This window comes from Equus caballus, chromosome 21 (assembly GCF_041296265.1).
Source record: "Equus caballus isolate H_3958 breed thoroughbred chromosome 21, TB-T2T, whole genome shotgun sequence".
Taxonomy (NCBI): domain Eukaryota; kingdom Metazoa; phylum Chordata; class Mammalia; order Perissodactyla; family Equidae; genus Equus; species Equus caballus.
Genome location: NC_091704.1, coordinates 22,376,002 through 22,400,815, shown reverse-complemented (window position 1 = coordinate 22,400,815; position 24,814 = coordinate 22,376,002). Strand labels below are relative to the sequence as shown.

The 24,814-nt window shown below is 40.2% G+C and overlaps 2 protein-coding genes across 7 annotated transcripts in view; one reads left to right on the top strand and one right to left on the bottom strand.

Annotated features, from left to right (window-relative positions):
* Positions 1-5,121, bottom strand: part of SGTB (small glutamine rich tetratricopeptide repeat co-chaperone beta) — a 51,439-nt gene extending 46,318 nt beyond the window's left edge. For 2 of the 6 annotated variants that reach the window (XM_070246204.1, XM_070246203.1), the window contains exons 1-2: positions 4,822-5,029; positions 3,552-3,673 (exon numbers count right to left, since the gene is read on the bottom strand). Coding sequence is in view for 5 of the 6 variants with exons in the window: in XM_070246203.1 (XP_070102304.1) it covers positions 3,552-3,651 (100 nt within the window). In the remaining variant the exon portion in view is untranslated. Of the gene's footprint in view, positions 1-3,551; positions 3,674-4,821 lie in introns of all 6 variants that reach the window. The other 4 variants (XM_001492435.7, XM_023625605.2, XM_023625603.2 and 1 more) reach the window with 4 other exon arrangements.
* Positions 5,030-24,814, top strand: part of NLN (neurolysin) — a 90,721-nt gene continuing 70,936 nt past the window's right edge. Inside the window, exon 1 of the mRNA XM_005604217.4 lies at positions 5,030-5,244. Within this exon, the coding sequence (XP_005604274.2) occupies positions 5,204-5,244 (41 nt within the window). The 5' untranslated portion in view covers positions 5,030-5,203. The remainder of the gene's footprint in view (positions 5,245-24,814) is intronic.

The window sequence follows — 24,814 nt, the reverse complement described above, 5'->3', positions numbered from 1 at the left end:
GAGGATATAGAAGCCTGGAGTTGAGAAGAAAGGTCTTGGCTGAGGGTATACATTTGAGAAATATCAACATATAAATACAGGATATTTAAGCCAAGAAGCTGAATGATACCACCAGAAAAAGTGAGTGTCGATAATGAAAAGAAGATCAAGCACTGGACCCTGGGCACTCCACATCAGGGAAAGAAGAGGACCCAACAAAGGAGACAGAGAAGGAGCAAACAATGAGATAAGAAGAAAACTAAGACAGTATGAGGTACCCTGGAAGCCATGGGAATAAAGCATGTGGGATGAGGGGGAGAGGGGAGTGATCACCAGCTTCATCAGTGGCAGCTAAGTCGTCAGATCAAGGCTGAGAACTGACCATGGAACTCAACAACACAGAAATCACTGGTGACCTTGATGAGAACGGTAGGTATGGAGAGATGGAGGCGAAGGCCTGGCTGGAGTGCGTTTAAGAAAGAACAGGAGAGGAAATGGAGAAAGCAAGTATTGACAACGCTTTCAAAGAGTTTTCTGGCAAAAGGGAGGCAAAAAAAGTGGGCAGTTCGGGGAGGGGTTGGGGGAGTATGGCAACAGTAATTAATTGTTGTTTTTGCTTTTTTAAGAAGAGAAAAATAATGGAAGGTTTATATTCTGATGGAAATGATCCAGTAGAGAGTGAAAATTTGCTGATGTAAAATGAGGAGGGTAGAATAGCCAGAGTGCTCTCATGGAGGAGGTGAGACAGCATGGGATCCAGAATGCTGGCAGAGTGGTTCCATTTACAAAGGGCAATGGATAATTCATCTATGAGGTCTTAGTTCAGCCTGCTATGACAGAATACCACAGACTGAGTGGCTTACAAACAACAGAAATTTATTTCTCATAGTTCTGGAGGCTAGGAAGTCCAGGATCAAGGCACCAGCAGATTCGATGTCTGGTGAGGACCTGCTTTCTGGTTCACAGCTGGTGCCTTCTTGCTGTCCTCAAATGGTGGAAGGAGAGAGGGAGCTCTCTGGAGTCTCTTTTATGAGGGCACAAGTCCCAATCTTAAGGGTCCCACCTCCTACTACCATCACATTTGGCATTAGGTTTCAACATATAAGTTTTGGGAGGACACAAATATTTAATCCATAGTGTATGGTAATAGACAGGCAAGCAGACAGAGTACGTGGGTAAGATGCTGGTGGGTGGGTAGATGGGGCCAGAGGAGTCTGTGGAAATTGTTTTCTTAGTACTTCATTTTTCTTGGTGGAACAGGAAGCACGGTCATCAACTAAAAATGAGTACAGAGGGAGAAGGTTTGGGAGTTTGAGAAGACATCAGAAAGTATTCCAGGAGAGAAAAAATATGAATGAACTTAGAACAGACAGTGTGATTGCCAGGCAGCATTAAAGCTCTGCTTGAGGCTTGTGGTCATGAATTCAAAGCGGGACCAGTCAGCAAAGCTGTGTGTTTTGCTCTACCTACACACAGCCAATGGTTATAGGCACAGAGTAGGTGGAGAGCTGGATTTAAACAAGGTTGGGTTTCTATGAAAGGGAGAGATGTACAAGGGCATGATTATAATGATCAACCATGGAATTTAAGATGGGTAAGAAGAGGGATGTGAAAAGGTTAAGGGATCAACAGACTGGAGGTATTGGCAGGGTCAAAGAACTGTTGGGGTAGGGACCTAGAGGGAGTGAGCTGGAAAGACAGGCAGTAGTGTTGAGGAAGTAAAATGTTGAAGACAGAGATTCTGGAGGGGATGCAGTTTGGGTAATGACAAGGTCTAGGAAAGAGTTTCTCAACCTCAGCAGTCCTGAGATTTTGGACTGGACCATTTTCTGTTGTTGGGGGCCATCTTGTGCACTGTAGTATGTTGAGCAGCATCCGTGGACTCTACTCACTAGATGCCAGCAATACCAGCCACCAGTTGTGATAATCAAAAATATCTCCAGACATTTCCAAGAATTAAGACAGGAGTGCTGCTAGAGAAAGTGACAGTGAGCAGGAGCCACCATAGTCAAAACATGAAAAAGATGTCAGCAGATGACAACAATTAGGAGGAGTGGGTGACACAATCTGAAGACAAGGCTCAAAGCTGATAACACGCACAGCTTCACCACAGTGGTAAAGCTGGGACTACAACTTAGGTTCCTTTCCTAGGGCTTTCTTAAATGTCTAGAAGGTGGGCAGACATCTCCACACGATTTCATATTCAATTAAATTAGACTCACAGAGTCAAAAATAGGGGTCGGTCTAAAACAATTGGCACCATTTCTGACTGCCATATATAACAAACAGCTAAAGGCACATATTTTTGGCTGAATTGGTATTCTAAAAATCCTAAAAATAGGACATAACATCCTGGTTTTTTAAAAACTCTCAGTTTTCTTTTTAGCCTTTAAAAGTATGTATACTGCCTTTGATTAGGAAAGAAAGATATTTTGTTAAATAATCGCATTTATCTGTTGGCTACAGAGCAACCATAACCAACATTTTCCTTAGATAACCAATCACCTTTATCTTCACATAGTCTAGCCAACAAGGAGGACAAAAATACCTTGATATTAAATGGACTGATTGCAATGTTCCCCAACTGTGTGTCACCTGATCCTCTCACTGCCACCTGAAAAGACATCATCTCACCAGACTGCAAGCAGATTTAGAGCAAATGCCCAATTTTCATTCCCATCTCCTAAAAGCACATTCACAAGGGAGGTGCTTGTGGAAACTAGCAGATGTGTCCCTTTATAGGAGAAAGAGCTTCGAGACGGGAAATTCAAATTGTACTGTTATTCATTAAATTCTCCCAAATGCACTGTCTCGTTGCAATAATTAAGTCTTTAGGCCACAAGGAAGCCTGGCTCATTGAACCTCCACAAGTCCATCTTCAGAATTCTATCTTGTTAGGATTACACTGGATTTAAATTTTATAATGCATAAACATGAGGCAGAAAAGATGGTGTCAAGGAAACAGGTGATGCGATCATCCAAGTCTGCTCAACTTTACAGATTACAGAGACTAACATTTAAAGTCCATGTAAAACAAGGGTGAAATCCTCTCATTTCAAGGCCCCCAATAGGAAGCTATTAGTGAGATAATTATTAGACTTTTACACGGTGCTTTTATAATAACTAAGGTATTCTTATTTATTGATGCTTTCCTATTGAAAGAAGAGACAAGAAGAACTTCAGCGTAAGAACCAGGACTTAAATCTCAACTTTGCCACATATTAGCTGTGTTATGTTACTTAATCTATCTGGTTTCATTTATTTATCTTTTAAATGGGGATAACACTAACTTAACAGTCACTGTGAAGAGAAAATTCCCTACAATATGAATAGCCATAGTTCTAACACATAATAATTGCTCAATAAATGAACAATAGCCCTCTTATCTTGTTGTTAACTAAAACAAAACAAGCCTCAAAGAATGGAAACGTGATAATCTTATAGTTAGGTCTCTCTTTTTGAAAGATCAACAAAATATTCTGATTTTATCATAAGAGATCATAAAGTCAGGTTTATAGCTATTTCGGTCCTTGTAATTATAACGCAAATGAACATAAAGAAGAGGTGCCTACCTTCCAAACTTTCTTGTTCATCCGAAGTATAAGCATCCATCTGACTTTGTTCCCGTAAGAAACGAATAACTGCATAAACTAGGTGCTTGATAGATGACATTTTAAAAGCTTAAACACTCTTCCTTGATAAGAAAAAGCAAAACACTGAACTAAGTTATTTTAAAGAATCACTCAGAAAGATTATAAATAACAGGAGTGATAAATTACATTAAAAGTTAAAAAACAACAAAAGCTTGTATTACCTTCACTCCATTCTGTTTTTTGGAGTCAGAAGGACGTGAAGTACTGTTACGGTAATGTATGACATATTTTCATCTATACCCAGTAGTATTAGATTATGTTAAAATTTGCAAAAGTAAAAATTTTCTCAAAACATGTACAACATAAGCTTAGACTCTCAGCGACTATCTCGCTCTATCTTAATAGTACATATGGTATAAATACAGATAAGGACGGGGTATAGATACAAATGTAGAAATCCCCAAAAGGCCTCAGTACTAAGTTAAGGAAGATTTGATACTGCTGACTCAGAAGCTGATCCACGCTGAATATCCTCCTCTATTTCATGAGATTTTTAAAAATATGTATGCATAATTTACACTCCACGTACTCTTGCAGGCTGAGACAGTTATTTGATGAGGAAATACATTAATAAAAGGTTCTTCGACCATTGAGTGTCATTCTTAATAAAAATGGCATTTCTCTTTAATCAACAGACATGTCAGGAAATCATTGCCTAAGTCGATGGATACTACAACCCGCCAGTGCTCTTCTGCAGTAGCCATGCTCCCGTGGACGAGCTGGAAGCTCCCCGGTCATGTTCATTCACACGGAATACTATCGCATCCAAACAGTGGCGCAGGGCCAGCCGGCATTAACGGCTTATTTCCGCTAAATCGCATCTTCCATCTGCTCCCCAGGTTCCCTAATTCAAAGCCAGGGTGTGGTACCCGCCGCTAGGATGTTTATTGTGTTTGCTTATTTGAAAGGCGAGCTTAGCCTCTAGGCCATGGGGTAGCAAGTTCTAAATAAGGCCTCAGGGCAGAAGGTGAAAAAAGAATGGGGGAAAAAGGGGTGCGGAAGGAAATGGAGATGTCCAACCTCCTCCACACTTCTCCACCTTCCTCTCCCCAGAGCGCATCGACCTCCTTCTCCCTCCCTTTGGTACCCGGGCCCCGCCTCGGCCCTGACAGGTATTGCTGCGGACGCACGGTGCAGGCCCCGTGCCGGGCGGTGGGAGACGCACCCTTTCCAGAGAGAAGCCCCTTACCAGACAAGAGGACGCGAGACGGTGGCAGCAGGCCCGCGGGCGTCCGTAAGCCTGCCCGCCCACTGGTCCTCAAGGCTGGAGCCCGGCTCCGGATCGCAGCGCAGCCAGCGGTCGCCCAAACTTCCCCGGTCCCCGGCCGCCGCAGCCCCTCAGCCTACCCGGCTGCGCGCTCGGCTCGCGGCCGCTGGGTCTCTCCGGCGCCGCCCCCGGGGCGGGGCTGAAGCGGGCGCCGGCGTGGGGCTGCCGCACGTGGGAGGCCGCGGGCCCGGCCGCCGCCGCTGTCGCCTCCTCCGCCAGGCTGCCTCCCGGCTCCCGGGCGCCCCGCCTCCTCCACCCCCGAACGGGCAGACGACGCGCCCGCCGCCGCCGCCTCTGCGCTCCCATGATCGCCCAGTGCCTTTCGGCTGTGCGAGGCCTTCACAGGTACCCCCCGTGCGCGGGTTAACCTTGGCCGCGGGTAGGGCCGGGTCTTCGGCCCGGTCAGTGCCGGTCGCCCCGGCGCAACCTTTCCCGACCGCACCCCTACGGCGCTCCTGGGACCCTCCCTCCCCGCCGCCCGCATGGTCTACCCGCAGGGACACCTGGCGCGGGAACTTGGGGCCACCTTTCCCTCCTGCGCTCCCTCGGGAGGGCATCCATTCCCCTTTGTTTGGGACTGCCTCAGCTGCAGTCAGCGAGACGGGTCACAGGCCCGACCCGAAAGGAATGCGGAAAGATGGTCCGGATAAGAAAATTATTTGACTTTCATCCCCGTCCAGACCTACAGACTTGTCATTAAAAGTGCCACAGCTGTAGACTCAGGAATAACAATTCTCTTTTGCCCCTTATGCACATTATTAGCATACAAATCGTTTAACATCCACACAAGATGAAACCGCTATGGTTTTGCAGCTTATTTCGTCCATGCTTTCTAATTTCCCTTTTATTTACCTTCTCCGCATAAAACATTCGGCCTCTTGCCGGGGCAAATTAACTTGGCCCCAAATGGAAGAAATTATTGCCTGGACACGGTTTGGGGAGCCTCAGCTGCTGTTTTGGATTGCTTCCTGGCTCCCTAACCACACCCCTCTGCAACAGACCAGTAGCAAGATGGTGAGAGAATTAAATTCTTTGCACGGATACACTGGATGGAGTGGTTTTCAGAAACAATGCTGCCACCACCCTCGTTCCCAAATCTAGCCTTGAATTGTAAATCCGAATGAAGCTCCAACAGAAAAGAGGAAATGTGCGCTTCTTGCTGGGTCCTTATAAAACTACTTTGGGACATATCAGTATTTAAGCTTCCTAACAGTTTTCTATTGTGCGTTGCCACGCGTCTGTGTGGGGCTTTGTGTTGCTCAGTCCTCGTAGTTATGGTGCATCCGGGGACGGTAGTAATTATAAGGCGTTAATGTGATGATTTTGACCATATTTGAGACTGTCCTTTTAGTCTGCAGGCTGCAAGTGATATAACTGTCAAATGAAGCTATACCAACAAGTGAAAATCTTAACATGAGGCAGGTGTGAGAAGGGAGAATAAATTTCGTGTAAGACAGCAGTTCTCAAACTTTTTAGTCTCAGGACCCCTTTACCTCTCAAAAATTACTGAGGACCTAAGAGCTTTTGTTTATGGGGGTTCTAGCTTTCCATATTTACTGTGTTAGAAATGAAAACTGGGAGATTTTTTAAGTATTTATTAGTTTATTTAAAAAACAGTGATAAACTCATTACATGCATAAATAAAATTTTTAATGAAAAATAGCTATTTTCCAAACTCCTCCCCCTCCAAAAACAGTGAGAAGAGTGGCAATGTATTTTTTTTCAGTTTTTTTTTTATTGTGGTAAAATACACATATCATAAAATTTACCATTTTAATCATTTTTAAGCACACAATTTAGTGGCATTAAGTATATTTGCATGTTGTGTAACCATTACCATTATCCATCTGCAGAACTTCTTTCATCACCCCAAACCAAAACTCTGTACCCATTAAAATATCTCATTATCCCCTCTCCCAGTCCCTGGTAACTACTATTTTTTCTGTCTCTTTGAATTTGACTATTTCAGGCACCCCCTACAAGTAGAATCATACAATTTTTGTTCTTTTGTGACTGGTGTATTTCACTCTGCATAATGTTTTTAAGGTTTATCCATGTTGTAGCATGTGTCAGAATTTCCTTCCTTTTTAAGGCTGAATTATATTCCACTGTATGGATATACCGAATTTTGTTTGGCCATTCATCCATCCATGGACATCTGGGTTGTTTCCACCTTTTGGCTGTTTTGAATAATGCTGCTGTGATCATTGGTGGGCACATATCTGTTTGAGTATCTGCTTTCAATTTTTAGGGATATCTACCTAGAAGTGGAGGTACTGGATCATATGGTAATTCTATGTGTAATGTTTTGAGGAACCACCATACTGTTTTCCACAGCAGCTGTAACATTTTACATTCCCATCAGCAGTGCACAAGGGTTCCAGTTTCTCCACATCTTCACCAACACCTGTTTTCTGGTTTTGTTTTTTTATAAAAACTCCTAGCAGTGGCATTGTTTCGCACTTTTGCAAAGTAAGTGTGTGACTTAATAGAAGATAGCTGGATTCTTGCATCTGCTTGTGCATTTAATCTGTTACAGTGTTTTGTTTTGATTTAAGAAGATAAAGAAAATCTCACCTCTCACTCATATGTAGTTGGAAAAGAAGTATTTTATCAGCTTTTTTTTTTTAGAAAATCTTGGCTATTCTTTAGTATCACATCGAAGTTTAACAAGTGTTAGTTTCTTAAAGGTTAGTGGCAGTGTGAAATATGAAACTATCAATGTACTTTTCTTGCTCTGTTACATTTAAATCCATGGGTCTGTCTTATACTTTGAATGGATCTTGTAATTTCAAACATTGGTCATTTGGAAAACCCTGGTTGACTGTGTTATACAGATTTTCCTCATGTTGACACATATCATTATATAGTATCAAACAATCATATTTCTTAATATCATCATCCATCTCATCATAAAAGTCTTCAAGTATTAGGAAGCTGGCAAACTCAGGGTGGAAGATACAATTTTTCAAAATTTGAATTTTCATTAGAAAGCTGAAATTTTATCATTGGTAACAAATACTATTAGTTGTTTTTCTTGAACTGATGGCTCACTTTGTTACATTTTTGAGAGAATTTCTGCCAAATAGTTAAGTCTGAATAACCATAGTTTGTCATTTTTTTCAAGTACAAATGATGTTTCATGAAAAAGGAGCTATTTCAGCTCACAATTCAATCAGTTGCACAAGTGCTTTTGATTTGGATGACCAGATTCTCTGGACAACTGTTGTGCTCAGGTGTGCAGCAGGAGTGCGTTATGCATACTTTGCCACGCATATATATTCAATGATTCAGGTTTAATAAAATTAATAATTTTTACTGTTTCATCAAGGGCATCCTAAAGTGAAATTGACATTGTTTTTAGCATGAAGAATATAATGACGGCTAGGACAGTTCGGTGCCACTGCCTGTATTTGTTATAAGGTGCCAACAATTTTATCTGCCATTGCTTTTCACCATCAGTGCAAATGTTGACCAAGGGAAAAAGGTGAATAAAGTCTTAGTAGTATTATGAAATAATACTTCACAGACTTCTTGAAATGGTCTCAAGGAGCCTTCCCCATACCACCACCCCCAAGGATTGCAGACCACATTTTGAGAACCACTGATACGTGTTATTCAGATTCTTTGTTTATGCATGGAGGAAAATAAATATGTAAAAAGCCATATAATCATTACCTTGTTAGAAACTGCAAATCTACCATAAATATATCAACTATTTTGTTATTTAAGGGCATATATCGCTGTAAATCACATATATAGTAGTAGTCATTAACCTAGGGCACTTGTGAGTGACTTAGTCACAGAATCTGCATCCTTTGTTTCAAAATCCGTATCCTCCAAAAGGAGTCCATACTAGACATCATGGAAGGCCCTCTCTGTTCTCTTCATATATTTTTTCTGTTTTTTCTGATACTTGAGAGTTGATTTTAGTAGTAAAAGAGTAACTAGGTTTTTGCCTCACTGACTTATGATTTCTCTTGGGGTTTCCAGTTGGCAGAGTTGCTATTTCCCCTTCGCAAAGCTAGCTTGGCAGCCAGGATCATTGATGGGAAGTATTAAGCCAATTTCTTGGGAATAAGTGGACCCGGAATCTGAAGGTTGGATTGTACTTGCTGTTCAACTAACCTTGTGACCTTAAGTAAATCACTTGATCTCCCTGGAGTTTCTTCTTTTGTAAAATGAAAAGGACTAGACTAAATGATATCTAAGGTTTCTTTCAACTCTTGTTGCCGTAGAAATTAAACCAGGAGAATTTCCCCTCTTACCTCAGCCAGACTGCACAACATGTGAGCCAAGCAAAATCTAATGTAGATTATAGAGTGAGGGATAGATGGCATGGTCAAAAAAACAAATGAGAAAGATGATTCAACAGTATTTAGTCCAAATTTTGGCTGTAATAGCCCTAGTTTCCTTTTTCAATTAAAAAACAATGCTTGGTTTTTAAAATGATGACAGCAATGCATCTTCATTATAGAAAACTTAAAAAATATTGACAAGCAAAAGAAAATATTCACAATTCACTCATCCAGAAAAACCAAGTAACAACTTCCAAAATCTTTTCTACATGTAGACTTTTTTTTACAAATATAAGGTTATGCCATACTTATTATAATTTTTATGTAATATAAACACCCTTCCATAATATAAACAGCTACAATGTAGTCCATTTGAGGGATATATGACAATTAATCCCTACTTTTGGACATGTCAACTATTTCCACTTCATGCTATGAGTAACAGTGCTTAGATAGACATTCCTGGTGTTAATCTTTTTCCAAATCTTTAATTCTTTCCTTAGCATAAATTCTTAGCAATGGAATTTGTACATCAAAGGGCATGCATAGCTTCCAGGCCTTTGGTACTTACTATCATATTCTCCAAAAAGCTTCTACCAAATTATACTCTTACCAGCAAAGTATGTAAATGCTAGTTTCCTATACCTTTACCAACACTGAGCATTTTAATTTTTTTTTTATCCTCACCAATTTGATAAGTGGAATATGTTTTTTGAGTTTTTATTTGGTGAGTATAATTCCTTAACAAAAATTCAGGACTTGTGATCTAGAGAGCAAAATGCTGTTAGTTTTCTGATGTGAAAACTTATTCATGTGGGAAGTCTTAGAAAGTCAGACAAATTAAACTACAGTCCTTCATAAGTTTAATAATATTTATGTATCTGACTGTAATTAAATGAAGTTGAAATTGCCTCCCCAAATCCAGTAAATAGAAACCCCCAAATTTTAGGACAATGGTACAAGAAAAATAGTTTGACTAATAAAGAAAAGGTTTTAAGTTACAAGTATCAAAGGCTAGACTGAGATTATCTGTAAAAATGGATTTTAAAAGTTCTAAAGGAGGATTTTTAAAAAATTGTTCTTTACCCCTGGTTTTGGACGGAAACATCCCAGTACTTTCTCAACTTAAGTATTATTACCTCTTTGGTAAGACACAGCACAGGGGCTGGCCTGGTGGCGCAGCAGTTAAGTGTGCATGTTCCACTTCTGGGGCCCAGGGTTCGCCAGTTCGGATCCCGGGTGTGGACATGGCACCGTGTGGCAAGCCATGCTGTGGCAGGCATCCCACATATAAAGTAGAAGAAGACGGGCACGGATGTGAGCTCAGGGCCAGTCTTCCTCAGCAAAAAGAGGAGGATTGGCAGATGTTAGCTCAGGGCTAATCTTCCTCAAAAAAAAAAAAAGATATAGCACAGAACTTCCATGGGGAGAAGCACCTAGATTAAATATGCAAGCCAAGGAAATTGATGTTTATTGGGTGCATATGCATATGGCAAGCTCTGTGTTAGAAAGGCATGTTCTGTAGTTGTTCAGCCTTGACTAGATGAGGCTCTAGTCTGGCAAGGTGTAACATGGAGAAATACAAATTATTTATTTAAAAGAGAAGTAGATGAATGATATTAGATTCCACCTACCAACTGGACAGTTCCTTTTGGAGGTCTCATATTCAGTCACTTTTTCATTTTATAAATATTTATTGAGCACCTGTTATGTTATTGTTTGTTTAATCTCAATATCACCTTATCCTAAACTAAATTTACAACATTTCCTTATAAATCTGCTCATTTTGCCATTGTTCTCTGTCCCAGTGAACATCACCAGTTACCCAAGTCAAAAGACTGGGACCTGTTTCTGGCCTTTTTCTTTATTTCTACCTTTTCCATCAACTACCAGGTCTTCAATTTTCTTCTCTTTTCTCTATTCACATTTCCACTGCTATAATCCAAATCCTTATCACGGGTCCCAGCCTTACTTTTTGCTTCCTACTAATATACTTTCCTGACGAAAACAGAGATCTTTGTGAAATGCAAAAGTGACGTGTCACTCTTCAGTTTAAAATTCTTCTTTGGTTTGCCCTTAACCTTAGGATAAAATCAAAACTCTTTCATCTGGCTTATAAATCCCTATACAGTCTGACCACTACTTGGCTCTCCCAGCTTCTCCTCTCACTCCGTGGACTCAGTGTTTCAGCCAGAGAGTTCACGTCCTCATCTCCTGGCCTTAAACTAGCATACGCTGATCCCTTATTTAGAACATTCTCTTCTCCTACCTTTCCACAGCCTGCCTACTATTTGTCATTCATCTTAAAAGTTATTATGAGGGGCTGGCCTCGTGGTTAAGTTCAGAGGGCTCAGCTTCAGTGGCCTGGGTTCGTGGTTTTAGATCCCAGCTGTGGACCTATAGCACTCGTCAAGCCTTGCTGTGGCGACGACCCTCATAAAAATAGAGGAAGATAGGCACAGATGTTAGCTCAGGGCCACTCTTCCTCAAGCAAAAAAAAAAAAAGAGGAAGGTTGGCAACAGGTGTTAGCTCAGGGCCAATCTTCCTCACCTCCCCCAAAAAAAGTTATTATGATATATTATATGCAAAAAGTATTATATATGTATAATATATAGTTAAAAGAATGAAAAAGGGCATCTGTATATCTAAAAGGATATTTCTAGTACCTTTGAAGTCTCTTGTGTGCCCCTCTCCAACCATATACCTTCTCCTCATCCAAGAGATAACCACTCTCTTGAATTTACATTTATTGTCCTCTTGCTTTTGTTTATGATGTTACCACAAACCTGTTTCCCTAAACAACATATGGTTTGGTTTCACGTGATGAAACTAGTTTCCTGTGTCTATGGTTCATTTATACTGTGGTAAGATCTTTCGTTGTGTGACCATTGCAAAATTTATTATCCTTTTTCTTGTCAATGAGTATTGGGTTGTTACCAGTTATTTGCTGTTATGAGAAATATTGCTGTGAATATTCTTGTAATTTCTCCTGATGTGTATGTGCAAGGGTATAGACCTAAGAAAGAAACCAGCAGGTTTTGGGATGTATACATTCTCAACTTTACCAAATGATGTCCAATTCTCTTTTAAAGTGATAATGCTAATTTACTCCCTCTCCTTGTGTGGTGTTCATGAGTAGCCATTGATCCTCCATCCTCAGCAACTCTTGGTGTCAGACTATTTGCCAATCTGATGCTTGTAAAATGGTATCTCTTGGTTTTTGTATGTACTGCCGTGTTAACTAATGAGTTTGAGCATGTTCTGTCTTTTTTTTTTGTTTTTTGAGGAAGATTAGCCCTGAGCTAACTACTACCGATCCTCCTCTTTTTGCTGAGGAAGACTGGCCCTGAGCTAACACCCATGCCCATCTTCCTCTACTTTATACTTGGGACGCCTACCACAGCATGGCTTTTGCCAAGCAGCGCCATGTCCACTCCCGGGACCTGAACCAGCGAACCCCTGTCCTCGAAGAAGCGGAGCGTGTGAATTTAACCGTTGCGCCTCCGGGATGGCCCCCAAGCATGTTCTTATGATTATTTGCTATTTGTGTTTCATGCCTGTTTGTGTCTTCTCTCTGTTTTCCTATTGGGTTATTTTTTCATATTGAATTTAAGCACTCTTTATATATTCTAGATAAATTTCGTTTGATTTCCCTTCAAAAAACGTATTTCTAGTGTATTTTATCTATGCCAGCCACTGAGCTAAACTCTGAAATACAGCTGTGGACGAGACAGAAATTCTCACTGCCTCCATGGGTTCATGCCCTCCCGCTATTCAGGGAGTCAGAGAATAATCAGACAAATCTCTAAAATAGTTAGATTGTGATAAGTGCTGTCAATGTCATCTTCGCTTGCAGTTCCTCAGGGTGAACTTTGACTCCCACTAAATGTGGTCCCCCTGAATACTGTAAGTGCTTCCATTGCATGGACATTACTATTAATAGTGTTTGTCTTCCCCACTTAGCTGGGAAGGTTTCTGAGATCAGGAGCCTGTTTTTTGTTGTTGTGCACTTCTGTATCTCCAACACTTAACATGGTGGTGTTCACATAGTAGATGCTTAATAAATGAATTTATTGAATGGATGGATGAAAAGATGTCATCAGTGAAAATAACTGAAAATTCAGCATTCATTGCTCATGTCTAAGGAGTATAGGCCTAGGTTAGGCATTTTGATATTGATAATGACAGGTATAACTTTCAGTAGAGACTAAACCTTTCAAACCCTATATGAAATAGCTCATTGCAAATTTCCTTATGCAAAAAAAAAAAAAAAGTTGCCAGGGAGAATTACTATGTCTAAGTATTAACTTAGACCTAATTGTATGATAAAAAATTACAAAGTAGAGTAATATGCAGTAGGAAGCTAACTTAACCAACAGATACATAGAAATTTTGAGCGTACACTGGGTGGGTGTGAGGCAGAAGAAAAGCCGTACATTAACAGAATGATTATCATGTTCCCTTGTCATCGCTGGGGGCATTCAAACAATAACTTGGTGCCTTACAGACCCAGTTGGTGAATCTGTACACTCATAGTCTAGTTAATGAATACTCTGGGAACAAAGAACATTCTAAATATGTCAACCTGGATATGGAAGAAATTGAAGGAGGTGCCAATCTCTGAAGTAGTGGGTCAGAAGCAGCCAAGCTGAGAAAGAACAGAAGGCAGACTTCTCATGAGTGGGCCTGAAGTCAGCGTAGGGCAGGGAAGCCAGATTCCCTGGGCTTTTATGACTTGAGACTGGGGAAACACATAATCCTGAGAGAAGCAGGAATACTTGTTGGTCAGACCCTGAAGGTAATGACATGCAGCTTGCCCTACCTGGTGAAAAAGTACCCAGGAGACCCCAGAGAAGCCGTGATGCTGGATTCACATCCTGGAACGCATCACGTGCCTGCTCTGTTAGATCTAGGGCCTATAAATGCTATAAGTGCTATAAGTACTATATTCCACAACTCTACAGAAGTAGCTACAGGGGAGTAAAAATAAGAAAAACTTCCTTGGAATGGCAAAAAGGATCCAAGCCTACTCAGTAAGGTGTATAAAAGCTCATCAAACGTGTTTTTAATGAGTTTGGAAAATTGTAAAGTTACAGAAATGGTGGGTAGTAGAATGTGCCTGTTTGAAAGCTGTGTATCAGTTCCAAATCTTCATTCACTTGTGCCACAAATATTAAAGTACCATTACCGCATGCCAGGGACTGTGCTAGCTACCACGAGGACAGATGTGTAAAGCAAACTTAGATCTTATTTGCAAGGCACTGAGCTTGCTATTACTTGTTTGTTGAAATTTATTTTATACTCCCCTCTTTACCAAAATTAATTTGTGATTGCTTACCTAAAAAGTACACTTTAAGATTAATAAAATAAAGGGAAAAGAATATTAGGCAAAAATTAGAAGGAACATTAGGGTCGGCCTGGTTTTAATTGGGTCCAGAGTTTTACTCTGAGCTTTCAGGCAATCAGGGCACAGGGAAAACACATTCTTAAGAATTATCGGGAATAGAGTGTTTCCTGGTACTGTTTGTGAGATAAAGTTATCATGCAGATGCATTGTATATGGGGAAACTGAGTAAATGCAGTGCATAGTAGCCTCAAGAATACTTGTATAATAAATGCATAAGTAGACTTTATAAGGGCTGTTTTTTATTTTGATGTTTCTTAAAAGGCCAGGGCAATGCAGCCTCGATGATAAAGCACATACAGAAATCGTTAGAATACAAGGTAGAAGGTGATAAGTACCACAGAGAGTAATGGAGAAATTGATATGGGAGTTCCGGGAAGGAAGGGATTACTTCCAGGACAAAAGGAAGGAGTGAAGCCATAACTGGCCCTTGAACATGTGAGGATAAGGGGAGAATGTTCTCTTCTCCACAGACTTACTTACAGAATTTAGAATTAGCCACATTGAGTAAGTTGAGTGTCCAAGGCAAACGTGCTAAAAACTAATGAAGTGACTCCAAGAAAGAGAATGTGCTACAGCTTAAACTTATCTAATGCTCTGTGTGAATTGTATCTCAATAAAGCTGGAAAAAAACAAAGCTCAGTGTATGGAGATTTACAACAACAACAACAACAACAACAAAAGGGAATGTGCAGGGGCCAGCCCCGTGGCTGAGTGGTTGGGTTTGTGTGCTCCACTTCAGTGGCACTGGGTTCATTGGTTGAGATCCTGGGCACAGACCTACACACCACTCATCAAGCCATGCTGTGGTGGCATCCCACGTAGAAGAACTAGAATGACCTACAACTAGGATATACAACTATGGGGAGGGAAAAAAACAAGGACGATTGGCAACAGATGTTATCTTAGGGCCAATCTTCCTCACAAAAAGAAAAAAAAGAGGGAATGTGCAAACCACATGGCTTTGGAGGCAGACAAATGCTTGTGTAATCTTACTAAGCCTCAATTTCTTCAACCGTGAAATAGAGGTAACATTAACTACCTCTCATAATTTTTGTAAGGATTGCAGGAACTAATGTATCTGAAAAATGTCTAGCACAGAGCTGGATACCAAGTAGGTACATAGTAACTTATAATTTCCTCCCTTCCATTCAAGATAGAAAAAAGTAGTCTTAAGGAAATGGATAATTAAGAACTGACTATATGTGGATATTGAAAGTCACAAATGCATTGTCAGTGACTGGGGGAGAATATAGATGATCTATTGATCAAAATTTGCAGGTGACTCTAAGTAAAGGTAAAAAATTGAAGTTCCAGAGGATCTGAACTCACTAGAACACCATTCTAGTAAGGAGAGTCTTAGTAGTAGTCAATATGAAGTCCTGTGTTTAAACCAAATGAATGAGAGCAGGATGATGTAAGAGCAGCGCATGGGAGAAACTTACAGCCTTGTTTCCAGGTTCAGTTATGAGTTAGCAGATTGAAGTGGCTGCTAAAGAACAGAGAGGAAAGAATCACTAATCAGATGACACTTTAAGTCTTGGGTGTCAGTTGCCAAATCCAATGGATACTTTCCAGTCCTGCTTTGCAAACATTTACATATCTCCACATAACATTTACACTGTTGGCCACACGTTCTTTCTTGACTTCCAGAGAGACAAATTCCTAATTTTCCTCTACTGTGAGCATTCCTCAGATTTCTTTCAAGCTTCCTTTCCCTGACACCTGCCCCTCTAGTGCTTGGTTTTTCTCAAGTTTCTTTTCTCAACTTCTACCATAAATCTCTCTTCTGTTTCCTTTCCTTGAGCCTATGTACATACTGAATTCTCTTCTACACACACCCTCCTGTCTGGAATATTCCCTCAATCCAGCTAGTATGCCATTTCCCTATTTTTCCAGACTCCCTCACTGTGCTTATCTACATAGTGCCCTTAGATGTCCCAGTCCATTCTAAGAATTGTACATCTGAAGACATCTGTATCTGTGTCTCCCACCCAGAGCCCTTGTGTAGTCTCCAGGTTCATGCATCCAACTGCCACATCACTGCATTTCCGCACCTGGCTTATCTCACAAGCACTCAAAACTTAACGTGTCTGAAACTCACCTAGTAATATTTCCCCAAACCTGACCTTGCTCTTGCATTTTCTATTTGCAATGGTAAATTTGCTGTGTTTCAGCAGTAGTGTTGCCATCCATTCTCTCACCTAAACTAAAATCTACGCCATCCTGTCTTTCACAAAGTCCTGCCAATTTTACCTCTTGAATATTTTTTGAATCCATTGTTTTCTCCCCCACTCCTACTACCACTTTTAATTCTAATTGTTCATCTGGATTATTGAAGTCTTCTACCTGGTCTCCTTTGCTTCCCAAAATTGACTTCTGCACTTCCCACCGTTACCAGAGTGCCTAGCTAAATACAAACCTCGCCCACTCACTCAAGGCTTCCCATTACCTATGGACAAAGCTTAAGCTCTCTAGCATGAAATACAAAACCCACGGAATCTTGCCTATCAACCTCTCCAGGCTCATCTCACTCTAATTCCCATTTTTAACTTCCAGATTGCTGTAATTCCTGGAATACCCATCGCAGTGGTTGAAAATGGGCCTTTGCTCTTCTGTTCACTATTCCAGGCTTGTTTTTATGCTTCTTCACACATCTCCCCACTCCTTTCCTGGGTAGTTCCTATTCATGCCCCCTCTCCAGGAAGCTTTTTCTGACTCCCCAGTCTGAGTTCAGTATTGTTCCTCTATCCAACTATAGCATCTTGTATGTAACTCTAATTGCATTTACAACACTGCATTGCCATTTTCAGTGTCTGGTAACATAAGTGATCAATAAGTATTTGCTAAATTAATTCTAATGTGTTTGTCTGCCATACTAGCCAGTAAGTTTCTTGAGGCCTTATTCACTTATTCATCTTACATCTTTAGCAACTAGCTCTGTGCTCACTTTCTCCTGAGCACCAAATGCCTACAACACATCTCCACTTGGATATTTTACTGGCATTACAAACTCAGTTTAAAACTGAATGCATGTAAAGCTCCTATTTCCCCCAACCTGCACCCCACCATCCCCCCAAAAAAAGAAAAAGAAGCATTCTAATCTGCTTCTCCTCCTGAATCCTCTAGCTGTCACTCATATCCATGCAAAGTGGACATGTAGTCATCATCTTAGACTCCCCCCTCCTCCCACCAAGCCTCTTGGGGGCTGCTGTAGGAAGTAGAATCAGTCTAGGGTGACCTCCCGTTATGAAACGATGTTATTCTATTGGTTACCGGCAGCTTGGCTTATGTAAAATAGTATAACATTTTTAGGTTAAAAGAGGCAGCTTAGTGAATAGTTAAGATTTCAGGCTCTGGAATAAAATTGCCTGGCTCACATCCTGTATCTGCCGCTTACTTAGCTGTGTGACTTTGAAGTGATTAACTCAACCTTTCTCTGCCTCGGTTTCTTCGTCTGCAGGGTGAGGATTAAATGTGATAATGTGTAGAAAACCCTTAGCACAGTGCAAGGACATAATAATACTTCATAAGTAAATGACCTTGTATTCTATTCAAGTGGGTGCTTTCCTTTGCTTTCAATGTGGCTTCCAAACCTAAAGGACCTCAGATGGTAATTATTCATCTTTCATCTTTGTTAGGAAATTTTTAAAAACCTGCCTTTTAGCTTTTATTGGTGAGGAAACTCTCTTCTCTGCTTTAAAGAGTAGCCTTTTGATATATAGGAGGTCAAAGAATTTGCAATCATTTTTATCATCTTGAGGCAAAATTTGCTAAGTACGTAAAGTACTATAGAAATACAAGGTGTTATCATTATTTTCCTTTCTCCAATAGGTCTGTTGCTTTACTTATTCTCAAATATGTAAATGGCAGTTGGCTTTTAGGGGTTGCTGTGCCAGGCCAACAGGAGAATTGGGACATGGCAGGGGTCGACACACAGCTGCATGGGCCATGCCCTCTGATTATGTCTCTGCCTGTCTCTCAACAGGGTGGGAGAGAATAAAGACAAGTAGCAGCGAGTAGCAGACACTGACGAGGTGTTAGGTTAGTAGCTGAGGGCAACTTGAAAAGAGTGGCAGACCTCCCAAAGTAATTGGTGTGATTGGTGATAGAGTTAGTATTTAACAGCATTGACTCTGGAGCAAGACCGCCTGGGTTACTAGGCATTTCTAGTGGTGTGACCTTGGGTAAGTTATTTAACCTCTCTGTGCCTCAGTTTCATCATCTCTAAAAATGGAGGTAATAATAGAGTCTATGTCACAGTGTTGTTGGAAAGGTTAAATGAGTTAGTTTTTGTAAAGCACTTAGAACAGTGTCTGCTATATAAATATTTGACATAGTGCTTATTATTGATGACGGTGATAGTGGTGGGTGGCAGGGGCCAAGCAGCACCTAGAGGCTTACTCATAACCAGACGAAGTAGCCTGCCAGCCATCTGACAGCTGTGGTCAGAGTTGTCAGCCTCAAATTTTAAATATACGAGGAAGCAGCATCTCTTGACTCTTCTCTAATAATTTGTTTATAATGTAACATTCACTCTTATCTGCAATAGAGTAAAATGCTGAAGCACGGGGCTTAGTTATTACTCATGACTCAACATCACTGGGCTTCATTCTAAATGAAAGGATTTGAACTAGCTGATTTCTCAGACCCCTTCCAGCTGTGAATCTATGAATCTTCATTTACTGGTCAAATATATTTGTTGTTACCTATGGTCTCGTTTCCCCATGGTGTTTGCTCTGTTGATTATCCCTTTTAATATGCTTGTCAGCATGAGTGTTGTTTAATGTTGAATTCATATGTTTTTCAGACCATGTCTAAATTTGGAATAGCTACTAGAGCTAGGCACATGACCAATTATTAATTTTTTTAACTTTTTATTATGTAAGTTTTCAATCATAAACAAAGGTCAAGAAGTTAGCATAGTGAACCTCCCCATCACCAGCCTTCAAAATTGTCGGCTCATGGGGCTGGCCCTGTGGCTGAGGGGTTAAGTTCACATGCTCCACTCCCATGGCCCAGGCTTTCGCTGGTTCGGATCCTGAGTGTGGATCTACGCACTGCTCATCAGGCCATGCTGAGGCAGCATCCCACATAGAAGAACTAGAATGACTTACAACTAGGATGTACAACTATGTACTGGGGCTTTGGGGAGAGAAAAGAAAAGAGGAAGATTGGTAAGAGATGTTAGCTCAGGGCCAATCTTCCTCAAAAAAAAAAAAAAATTGTCAGCTCATGGCCAATCTTTGTTCATATAACTCTCCTTCCTCCAATTATTTTGAAACATATGCCCAGCATTATATTACTTTAACCATAAGTGTTTCAGCATATAGCTCTAAGAGATAAAAAATTTTTTTGAAAATACATAATCACAATATTGTTGTCATATGTAAAAACCATAAATACCTATTGCAACCAGTCTTTAAAAAGAAAAGCAAACTAGTTATTGGCTAGGCTGAGGATGAGGTTTTAGGCATCATCATTCACTCAAAATGTCCATGTGTAGATGACCGTGACCACCCCCACCCTCTAAAAAAAAGCCTAAGTATTAAATAATGAAAAGAGAAGTCTCTCTCCTGAGTAATTTACTCAGGATTTCAATTCTGAAAACTATGCCCCAAACACCAATTAAATGTGCCAGAAGCAATTTATTCAGCCTCCTAGAGAAAAATAAAAGTGGAGTGTCTTTTTTTGAGTTGTGGTTTTCCATGTGTGTGGGTAGGCTCTTTACTGATGAATTATTAAGGAAGTCTTAATTTCATTTGTGATGCAGCACTTGATTGTAGATGCTCTGTGGTCTCAGGTGGCTTTACTTAAAGCCAGTTAAAGGATTTAAGAAGAGAAATCTTTTCATGTTCTTTTATAACAAATTTATTTAAAACCTGTAAGTTTTTTTTTTTTTTTAGGAAGATTAGCCCTGAGCTAACATCTGCCACAAATCCTCCTCTTTTTGCTGAGGAAGACTGGCCCTGAGCTAACATTAGTGCCCATCTTCCTCCGCTTTGTGTGTGGCACGCCTGCCACAGCATAGCTTGATAAGTAGTACGTAGGTCTGCACCCAGGATCTGAACCGGCGAACCCCAGGCTGCCTAAGCAGAATGCACTAACTTAACTGCTACTCCACCAGGCTGGCCCCAAAACCTGTAATTATTAAACCATTTGTCCTATACACAGAAAAACAGGAGAAAGTCAATTAGACTATTATCTTCTGTTTCTTGTTTTTCAGAACCTGAGATTTTTCTATTTAATTCTTTATAGCTTTGTAATATGAATCCTTTCTTGAAATTCTGTTTGTCAAGAGTAGAAATATTAAGAAATATTTCTACTGCCACACACTTCTTTATATGATCTTAAGCAATTTCTAATATCTTTTTATTTTTATTCCTGTTTCTAGGAAAAGATGACTTCGAAGAGTCCCGTTTATTTACAATGAAATTTAGAAACAAGAACTTATTTGCGTTACATTCCAAAATCTAAAAATAAGATTGCCTTTTTGTCTTTTTTTAAATGGGTCTCTAACATTTTAAGAAAGAATTGAAAGTAAATCGTTATTCATTCCTAGGGGAACTTTTGTGTAAAATAATTAGTTCTACTTTTAAGCCTTACTGATACAGGACGTTGTATACAGCTGAGGTTGTGTGTGGCACTGTTTCCAAAACAAGTAACATATTTTCACTATATAAGACCAAGATTGAACCATTATAGTTGCACTGGTCATTTTAGTCATCAAATTTAAATGCTACTTTTGTGAGTATAAAAAAAGGGCAGTACGATGAAAGAAAACAGATAATGCTTTTGGCTCTTTCAGACACTGGAGGCTACTCAGAAAAAAGTCCACTGGAATGTCTCCATGTTTAGGGTAGTTTTGCTTTGTATTCAACACATTTGTACCTGAGTTTGTGATGTACGTTTTTGTGAGTGGCTGTTTACGGGAAGTGTGCTGTGTTACCTTGGTAAGAACACTTTGAAAGTTCAATGTTTTCTTAAAGGTTTTTCTAGAGCTGCTAAGCATTTTCTGCCCAATCTAAAAAATTACTTTCCTATACCAGCAGGTGGAAGCAAGAGCAGTTGAATGGCAGTACTTTGCTTTCCAAGTATACTGGCGTGTTCTGTAGATAATCTCTCCATGACTCAAAGTATCTTTATGATATATCCCTCACTTAATTACTTTTCTTCAACAGCTTTATTGTCTCAACACCTTCTCTTGATTGCTTTATCACCTTATTTTCTTGGTGTCTTGGGCTGAACTCAGTAGTCATTCTAGGAAACACTAATTTAGATTTTTCGTCACTTTTCTACACTCATTGATTCAACAGCTACAACATATATGCTGTGTGCTGACATATTCTTCCGCAGTTGCCAAGAAATACAAAGGTGACTAAGACATGGACTATGTTCTCAAAGAGATCACATCCTAGTGGACTTAGAAGGAGAATGTCTCCTTCGTTCCTCCTGTGACCTGGGAGCAGATCAATCAGCCTTCCTGATATCTCCAACCAGTCCATGGCTGGCATTCAGTATTCACACAGGTTTTAATTCATTCAACAAATATGTACAGAGTACCAGGCACCGTCTAGGGGCTTAATTTATAAACTTATGGGGGTTTTTTTCCTTACAGGTAAAAAAAAAAAAAAAAGACCAAAACAGTCTTCAGGAGAAGTATCTTGATTTTTAAATTTTTCAGTACAGATTGTTATAGAGCAAGTAACCAATTGGCATATAGACCTAAAACATTGCACTTAAGGCATTTAGAAGTTAGAAGTAGCCATTGTGAGTAACATTTCCTGGAATACACTTAGAAGACCTTCCGCAGATGCTAGTTGAAATAAAATAAAAGTATGATACTCTAGATCAATAATAATCATAAAATATTTTATGTGAAGGATATAAAAGAAAGAGAACGAAGTTCTGAAGGGGTGTGTATGTTTGTGTAGAGTGAGAGATATAGAAGAACCTCCCCAAGGCGGTTACTTACTTTGTCCTATAAATTCCCCATCACTTTATTCATTTAGAATTTGCTGCCCGATATTCTCATCTGTCTCTATGTCTCTTCCTCACAAGTCTGTAAGCTCCTAGAGGGCAATAACTGTGTCTTATTCATCTTTGTAACCTCAGTAAATATTTACTGAAAGAATGACTGAATCAACTAATTTACTTCATAGGAAACCCCTTTATAATGGGCCTTTTTTGGGTAATATAATCTGCAATGTAGGCATAATCACAGATAATGGTAACAAGTCAATATCTCTTGTCTGCGAAATCACCCTAAAATCAAGAACGAGCATTTGTTAAATAGAAAGTTTTCTTAGAGTGCCTCAACTGAAACTCGTGTGCAAGAAAAGGAGATTGTTTGTTTGCCTGCATACTTTGAGAACGTGTTTGCTACTTCCTAGGAGTGCACTTTGTCACGTGGTTTACTGATGACTTAAGAACAGTTCATCAAAGGGCTCTGGAAGAGAAGGAGGCTTGGGTGCCAAGGGGAGCCATCAGGTTGTCCCAGTTTGAGTGGTTTCACTCTTTGGAAATGGGTGACTAAAAGCTGCCCGTGCCTACATAGCCTGTTTTTCAGAGCTGGATGAAAGCTTAAGTGGGGCACTCCTCCACAGGCCTTGCAGCAATCCTTCAGGGAGTGGTATAGATAACAGATCTGACAAGTGATGTCAGTGTGTATGCTTTAGCTACTTATTCTCTTTCCATTATAAGCAGGGTGGAAGATAGGGGAGGTGCAGTTGGTGAGAAATCGATGTTTTCGTTTTATAGGATGCTGCAACCTGAGTATAACATAGCAGTTAAGAGTATGGGCTCTGTAGTACAGGCCTGTGGTCAGTCACACTTGCTGTGTGACTCTGAGCAAGCTACTTTACCTCTGTGTGCCCGGTAAAATTGAGTTAATAATACTGCCTCTTGGCTTCTTGGGAGGATTAAATAAGAAAATGTGTGTAAACTCTTGGTGTAGTGCCTGGCACATTAACAGGCTCTTAAGAAATATTAGGGGTAATGATGACACGCATCACTCACATGTGTGACAAGTTTCTAACATCGGTGCCTAGGAGAAGAGTAGTAAATTGAGATTGGGAATTCATGAGAAAGATCAAATTTTGAACATGTTGCATTTAAGACGTCTGTGGGTCTAGAGCTCCAGCTAGAGATCTGGATGGAATCATGGGAAACACCAACTTTTTTGAATGGGTACAGGTAAAGAAGGCAGCAAAGGAGACTGAGAAGAAATGGTCAGAAAAGTGAAAGGACTAGGAAAGAGGAAAAATGACTTTTGCCCCAGCACTTGTAGTGGAATAATGTGGAAGAATTAGTGATAGGCAAGGAAGTGGAGAAAGTAAGTGGGAAATTTGTGGGGTTCAAAAACTGAAGACCATAGGCTGGTGGACACATCTTTCTTTAAAACTAAGAAAGAAGGTGGGAAAGGGTAGAGATATAAATACATTTATCATACTTAATTATATTTCCTGTAAACTCAGAAACCAAGCTAGAATGGTCTTTCTAGATATTAATTCTACTAAAGAACATCAAAAGTTAACTATTTCTGGACATTAATTCTAGTAAAGGACACCAAAAGTAACAATTTTGGCTGAGAGTGTGAGTCTCTGTATACTCGTAAAAGTTGACTTACTTACCTAACATTTTGTTCATAAAACAGTTCCATCCATCCTAAGCCAAATTAAAAGGTCCTTAGGCACTGGGCCAGTGGTGCAGTGGTTAAGTTCCCACGCTCTGCTTCAGGGCTCTGGGATTCACAGGTGTAGTGCTAGGTTCACAGACCTAGCACCGCTTGTCAGGCCATGCTGGGGGGGGCATCTCACATAAAATAGAGGAAGATTGGCAACAGACGTTAGCTCTGAGCCACTCTTCCTCACCCAAAAAAAAAAAAGGGTCCTTAAATGAAAAGCTGTTGTCTGCAACCCTAGTGACTCAAATATCAGAATCTTACCTTTGTTACAGGGCGATAAGTACCCAAACTGGAGGCCTCAGTAACTGTGGAGCACTACTGAATCTGATGCCCCAGTGCAGCAGTCCATTCAGAAGAAAAATTATTGGCAACATTCAGGATGCTTGAGTATCCAATATATGTCATTATAGCTACTCTGCATCATCTTCACTACTTGCAGATTGGGGCTTTATATAATGCTCCATGGAAGCTAAACACTCTCAGATGGAACTACATGTCTAGTAGGCATATAGATAATAAAAGAAAAG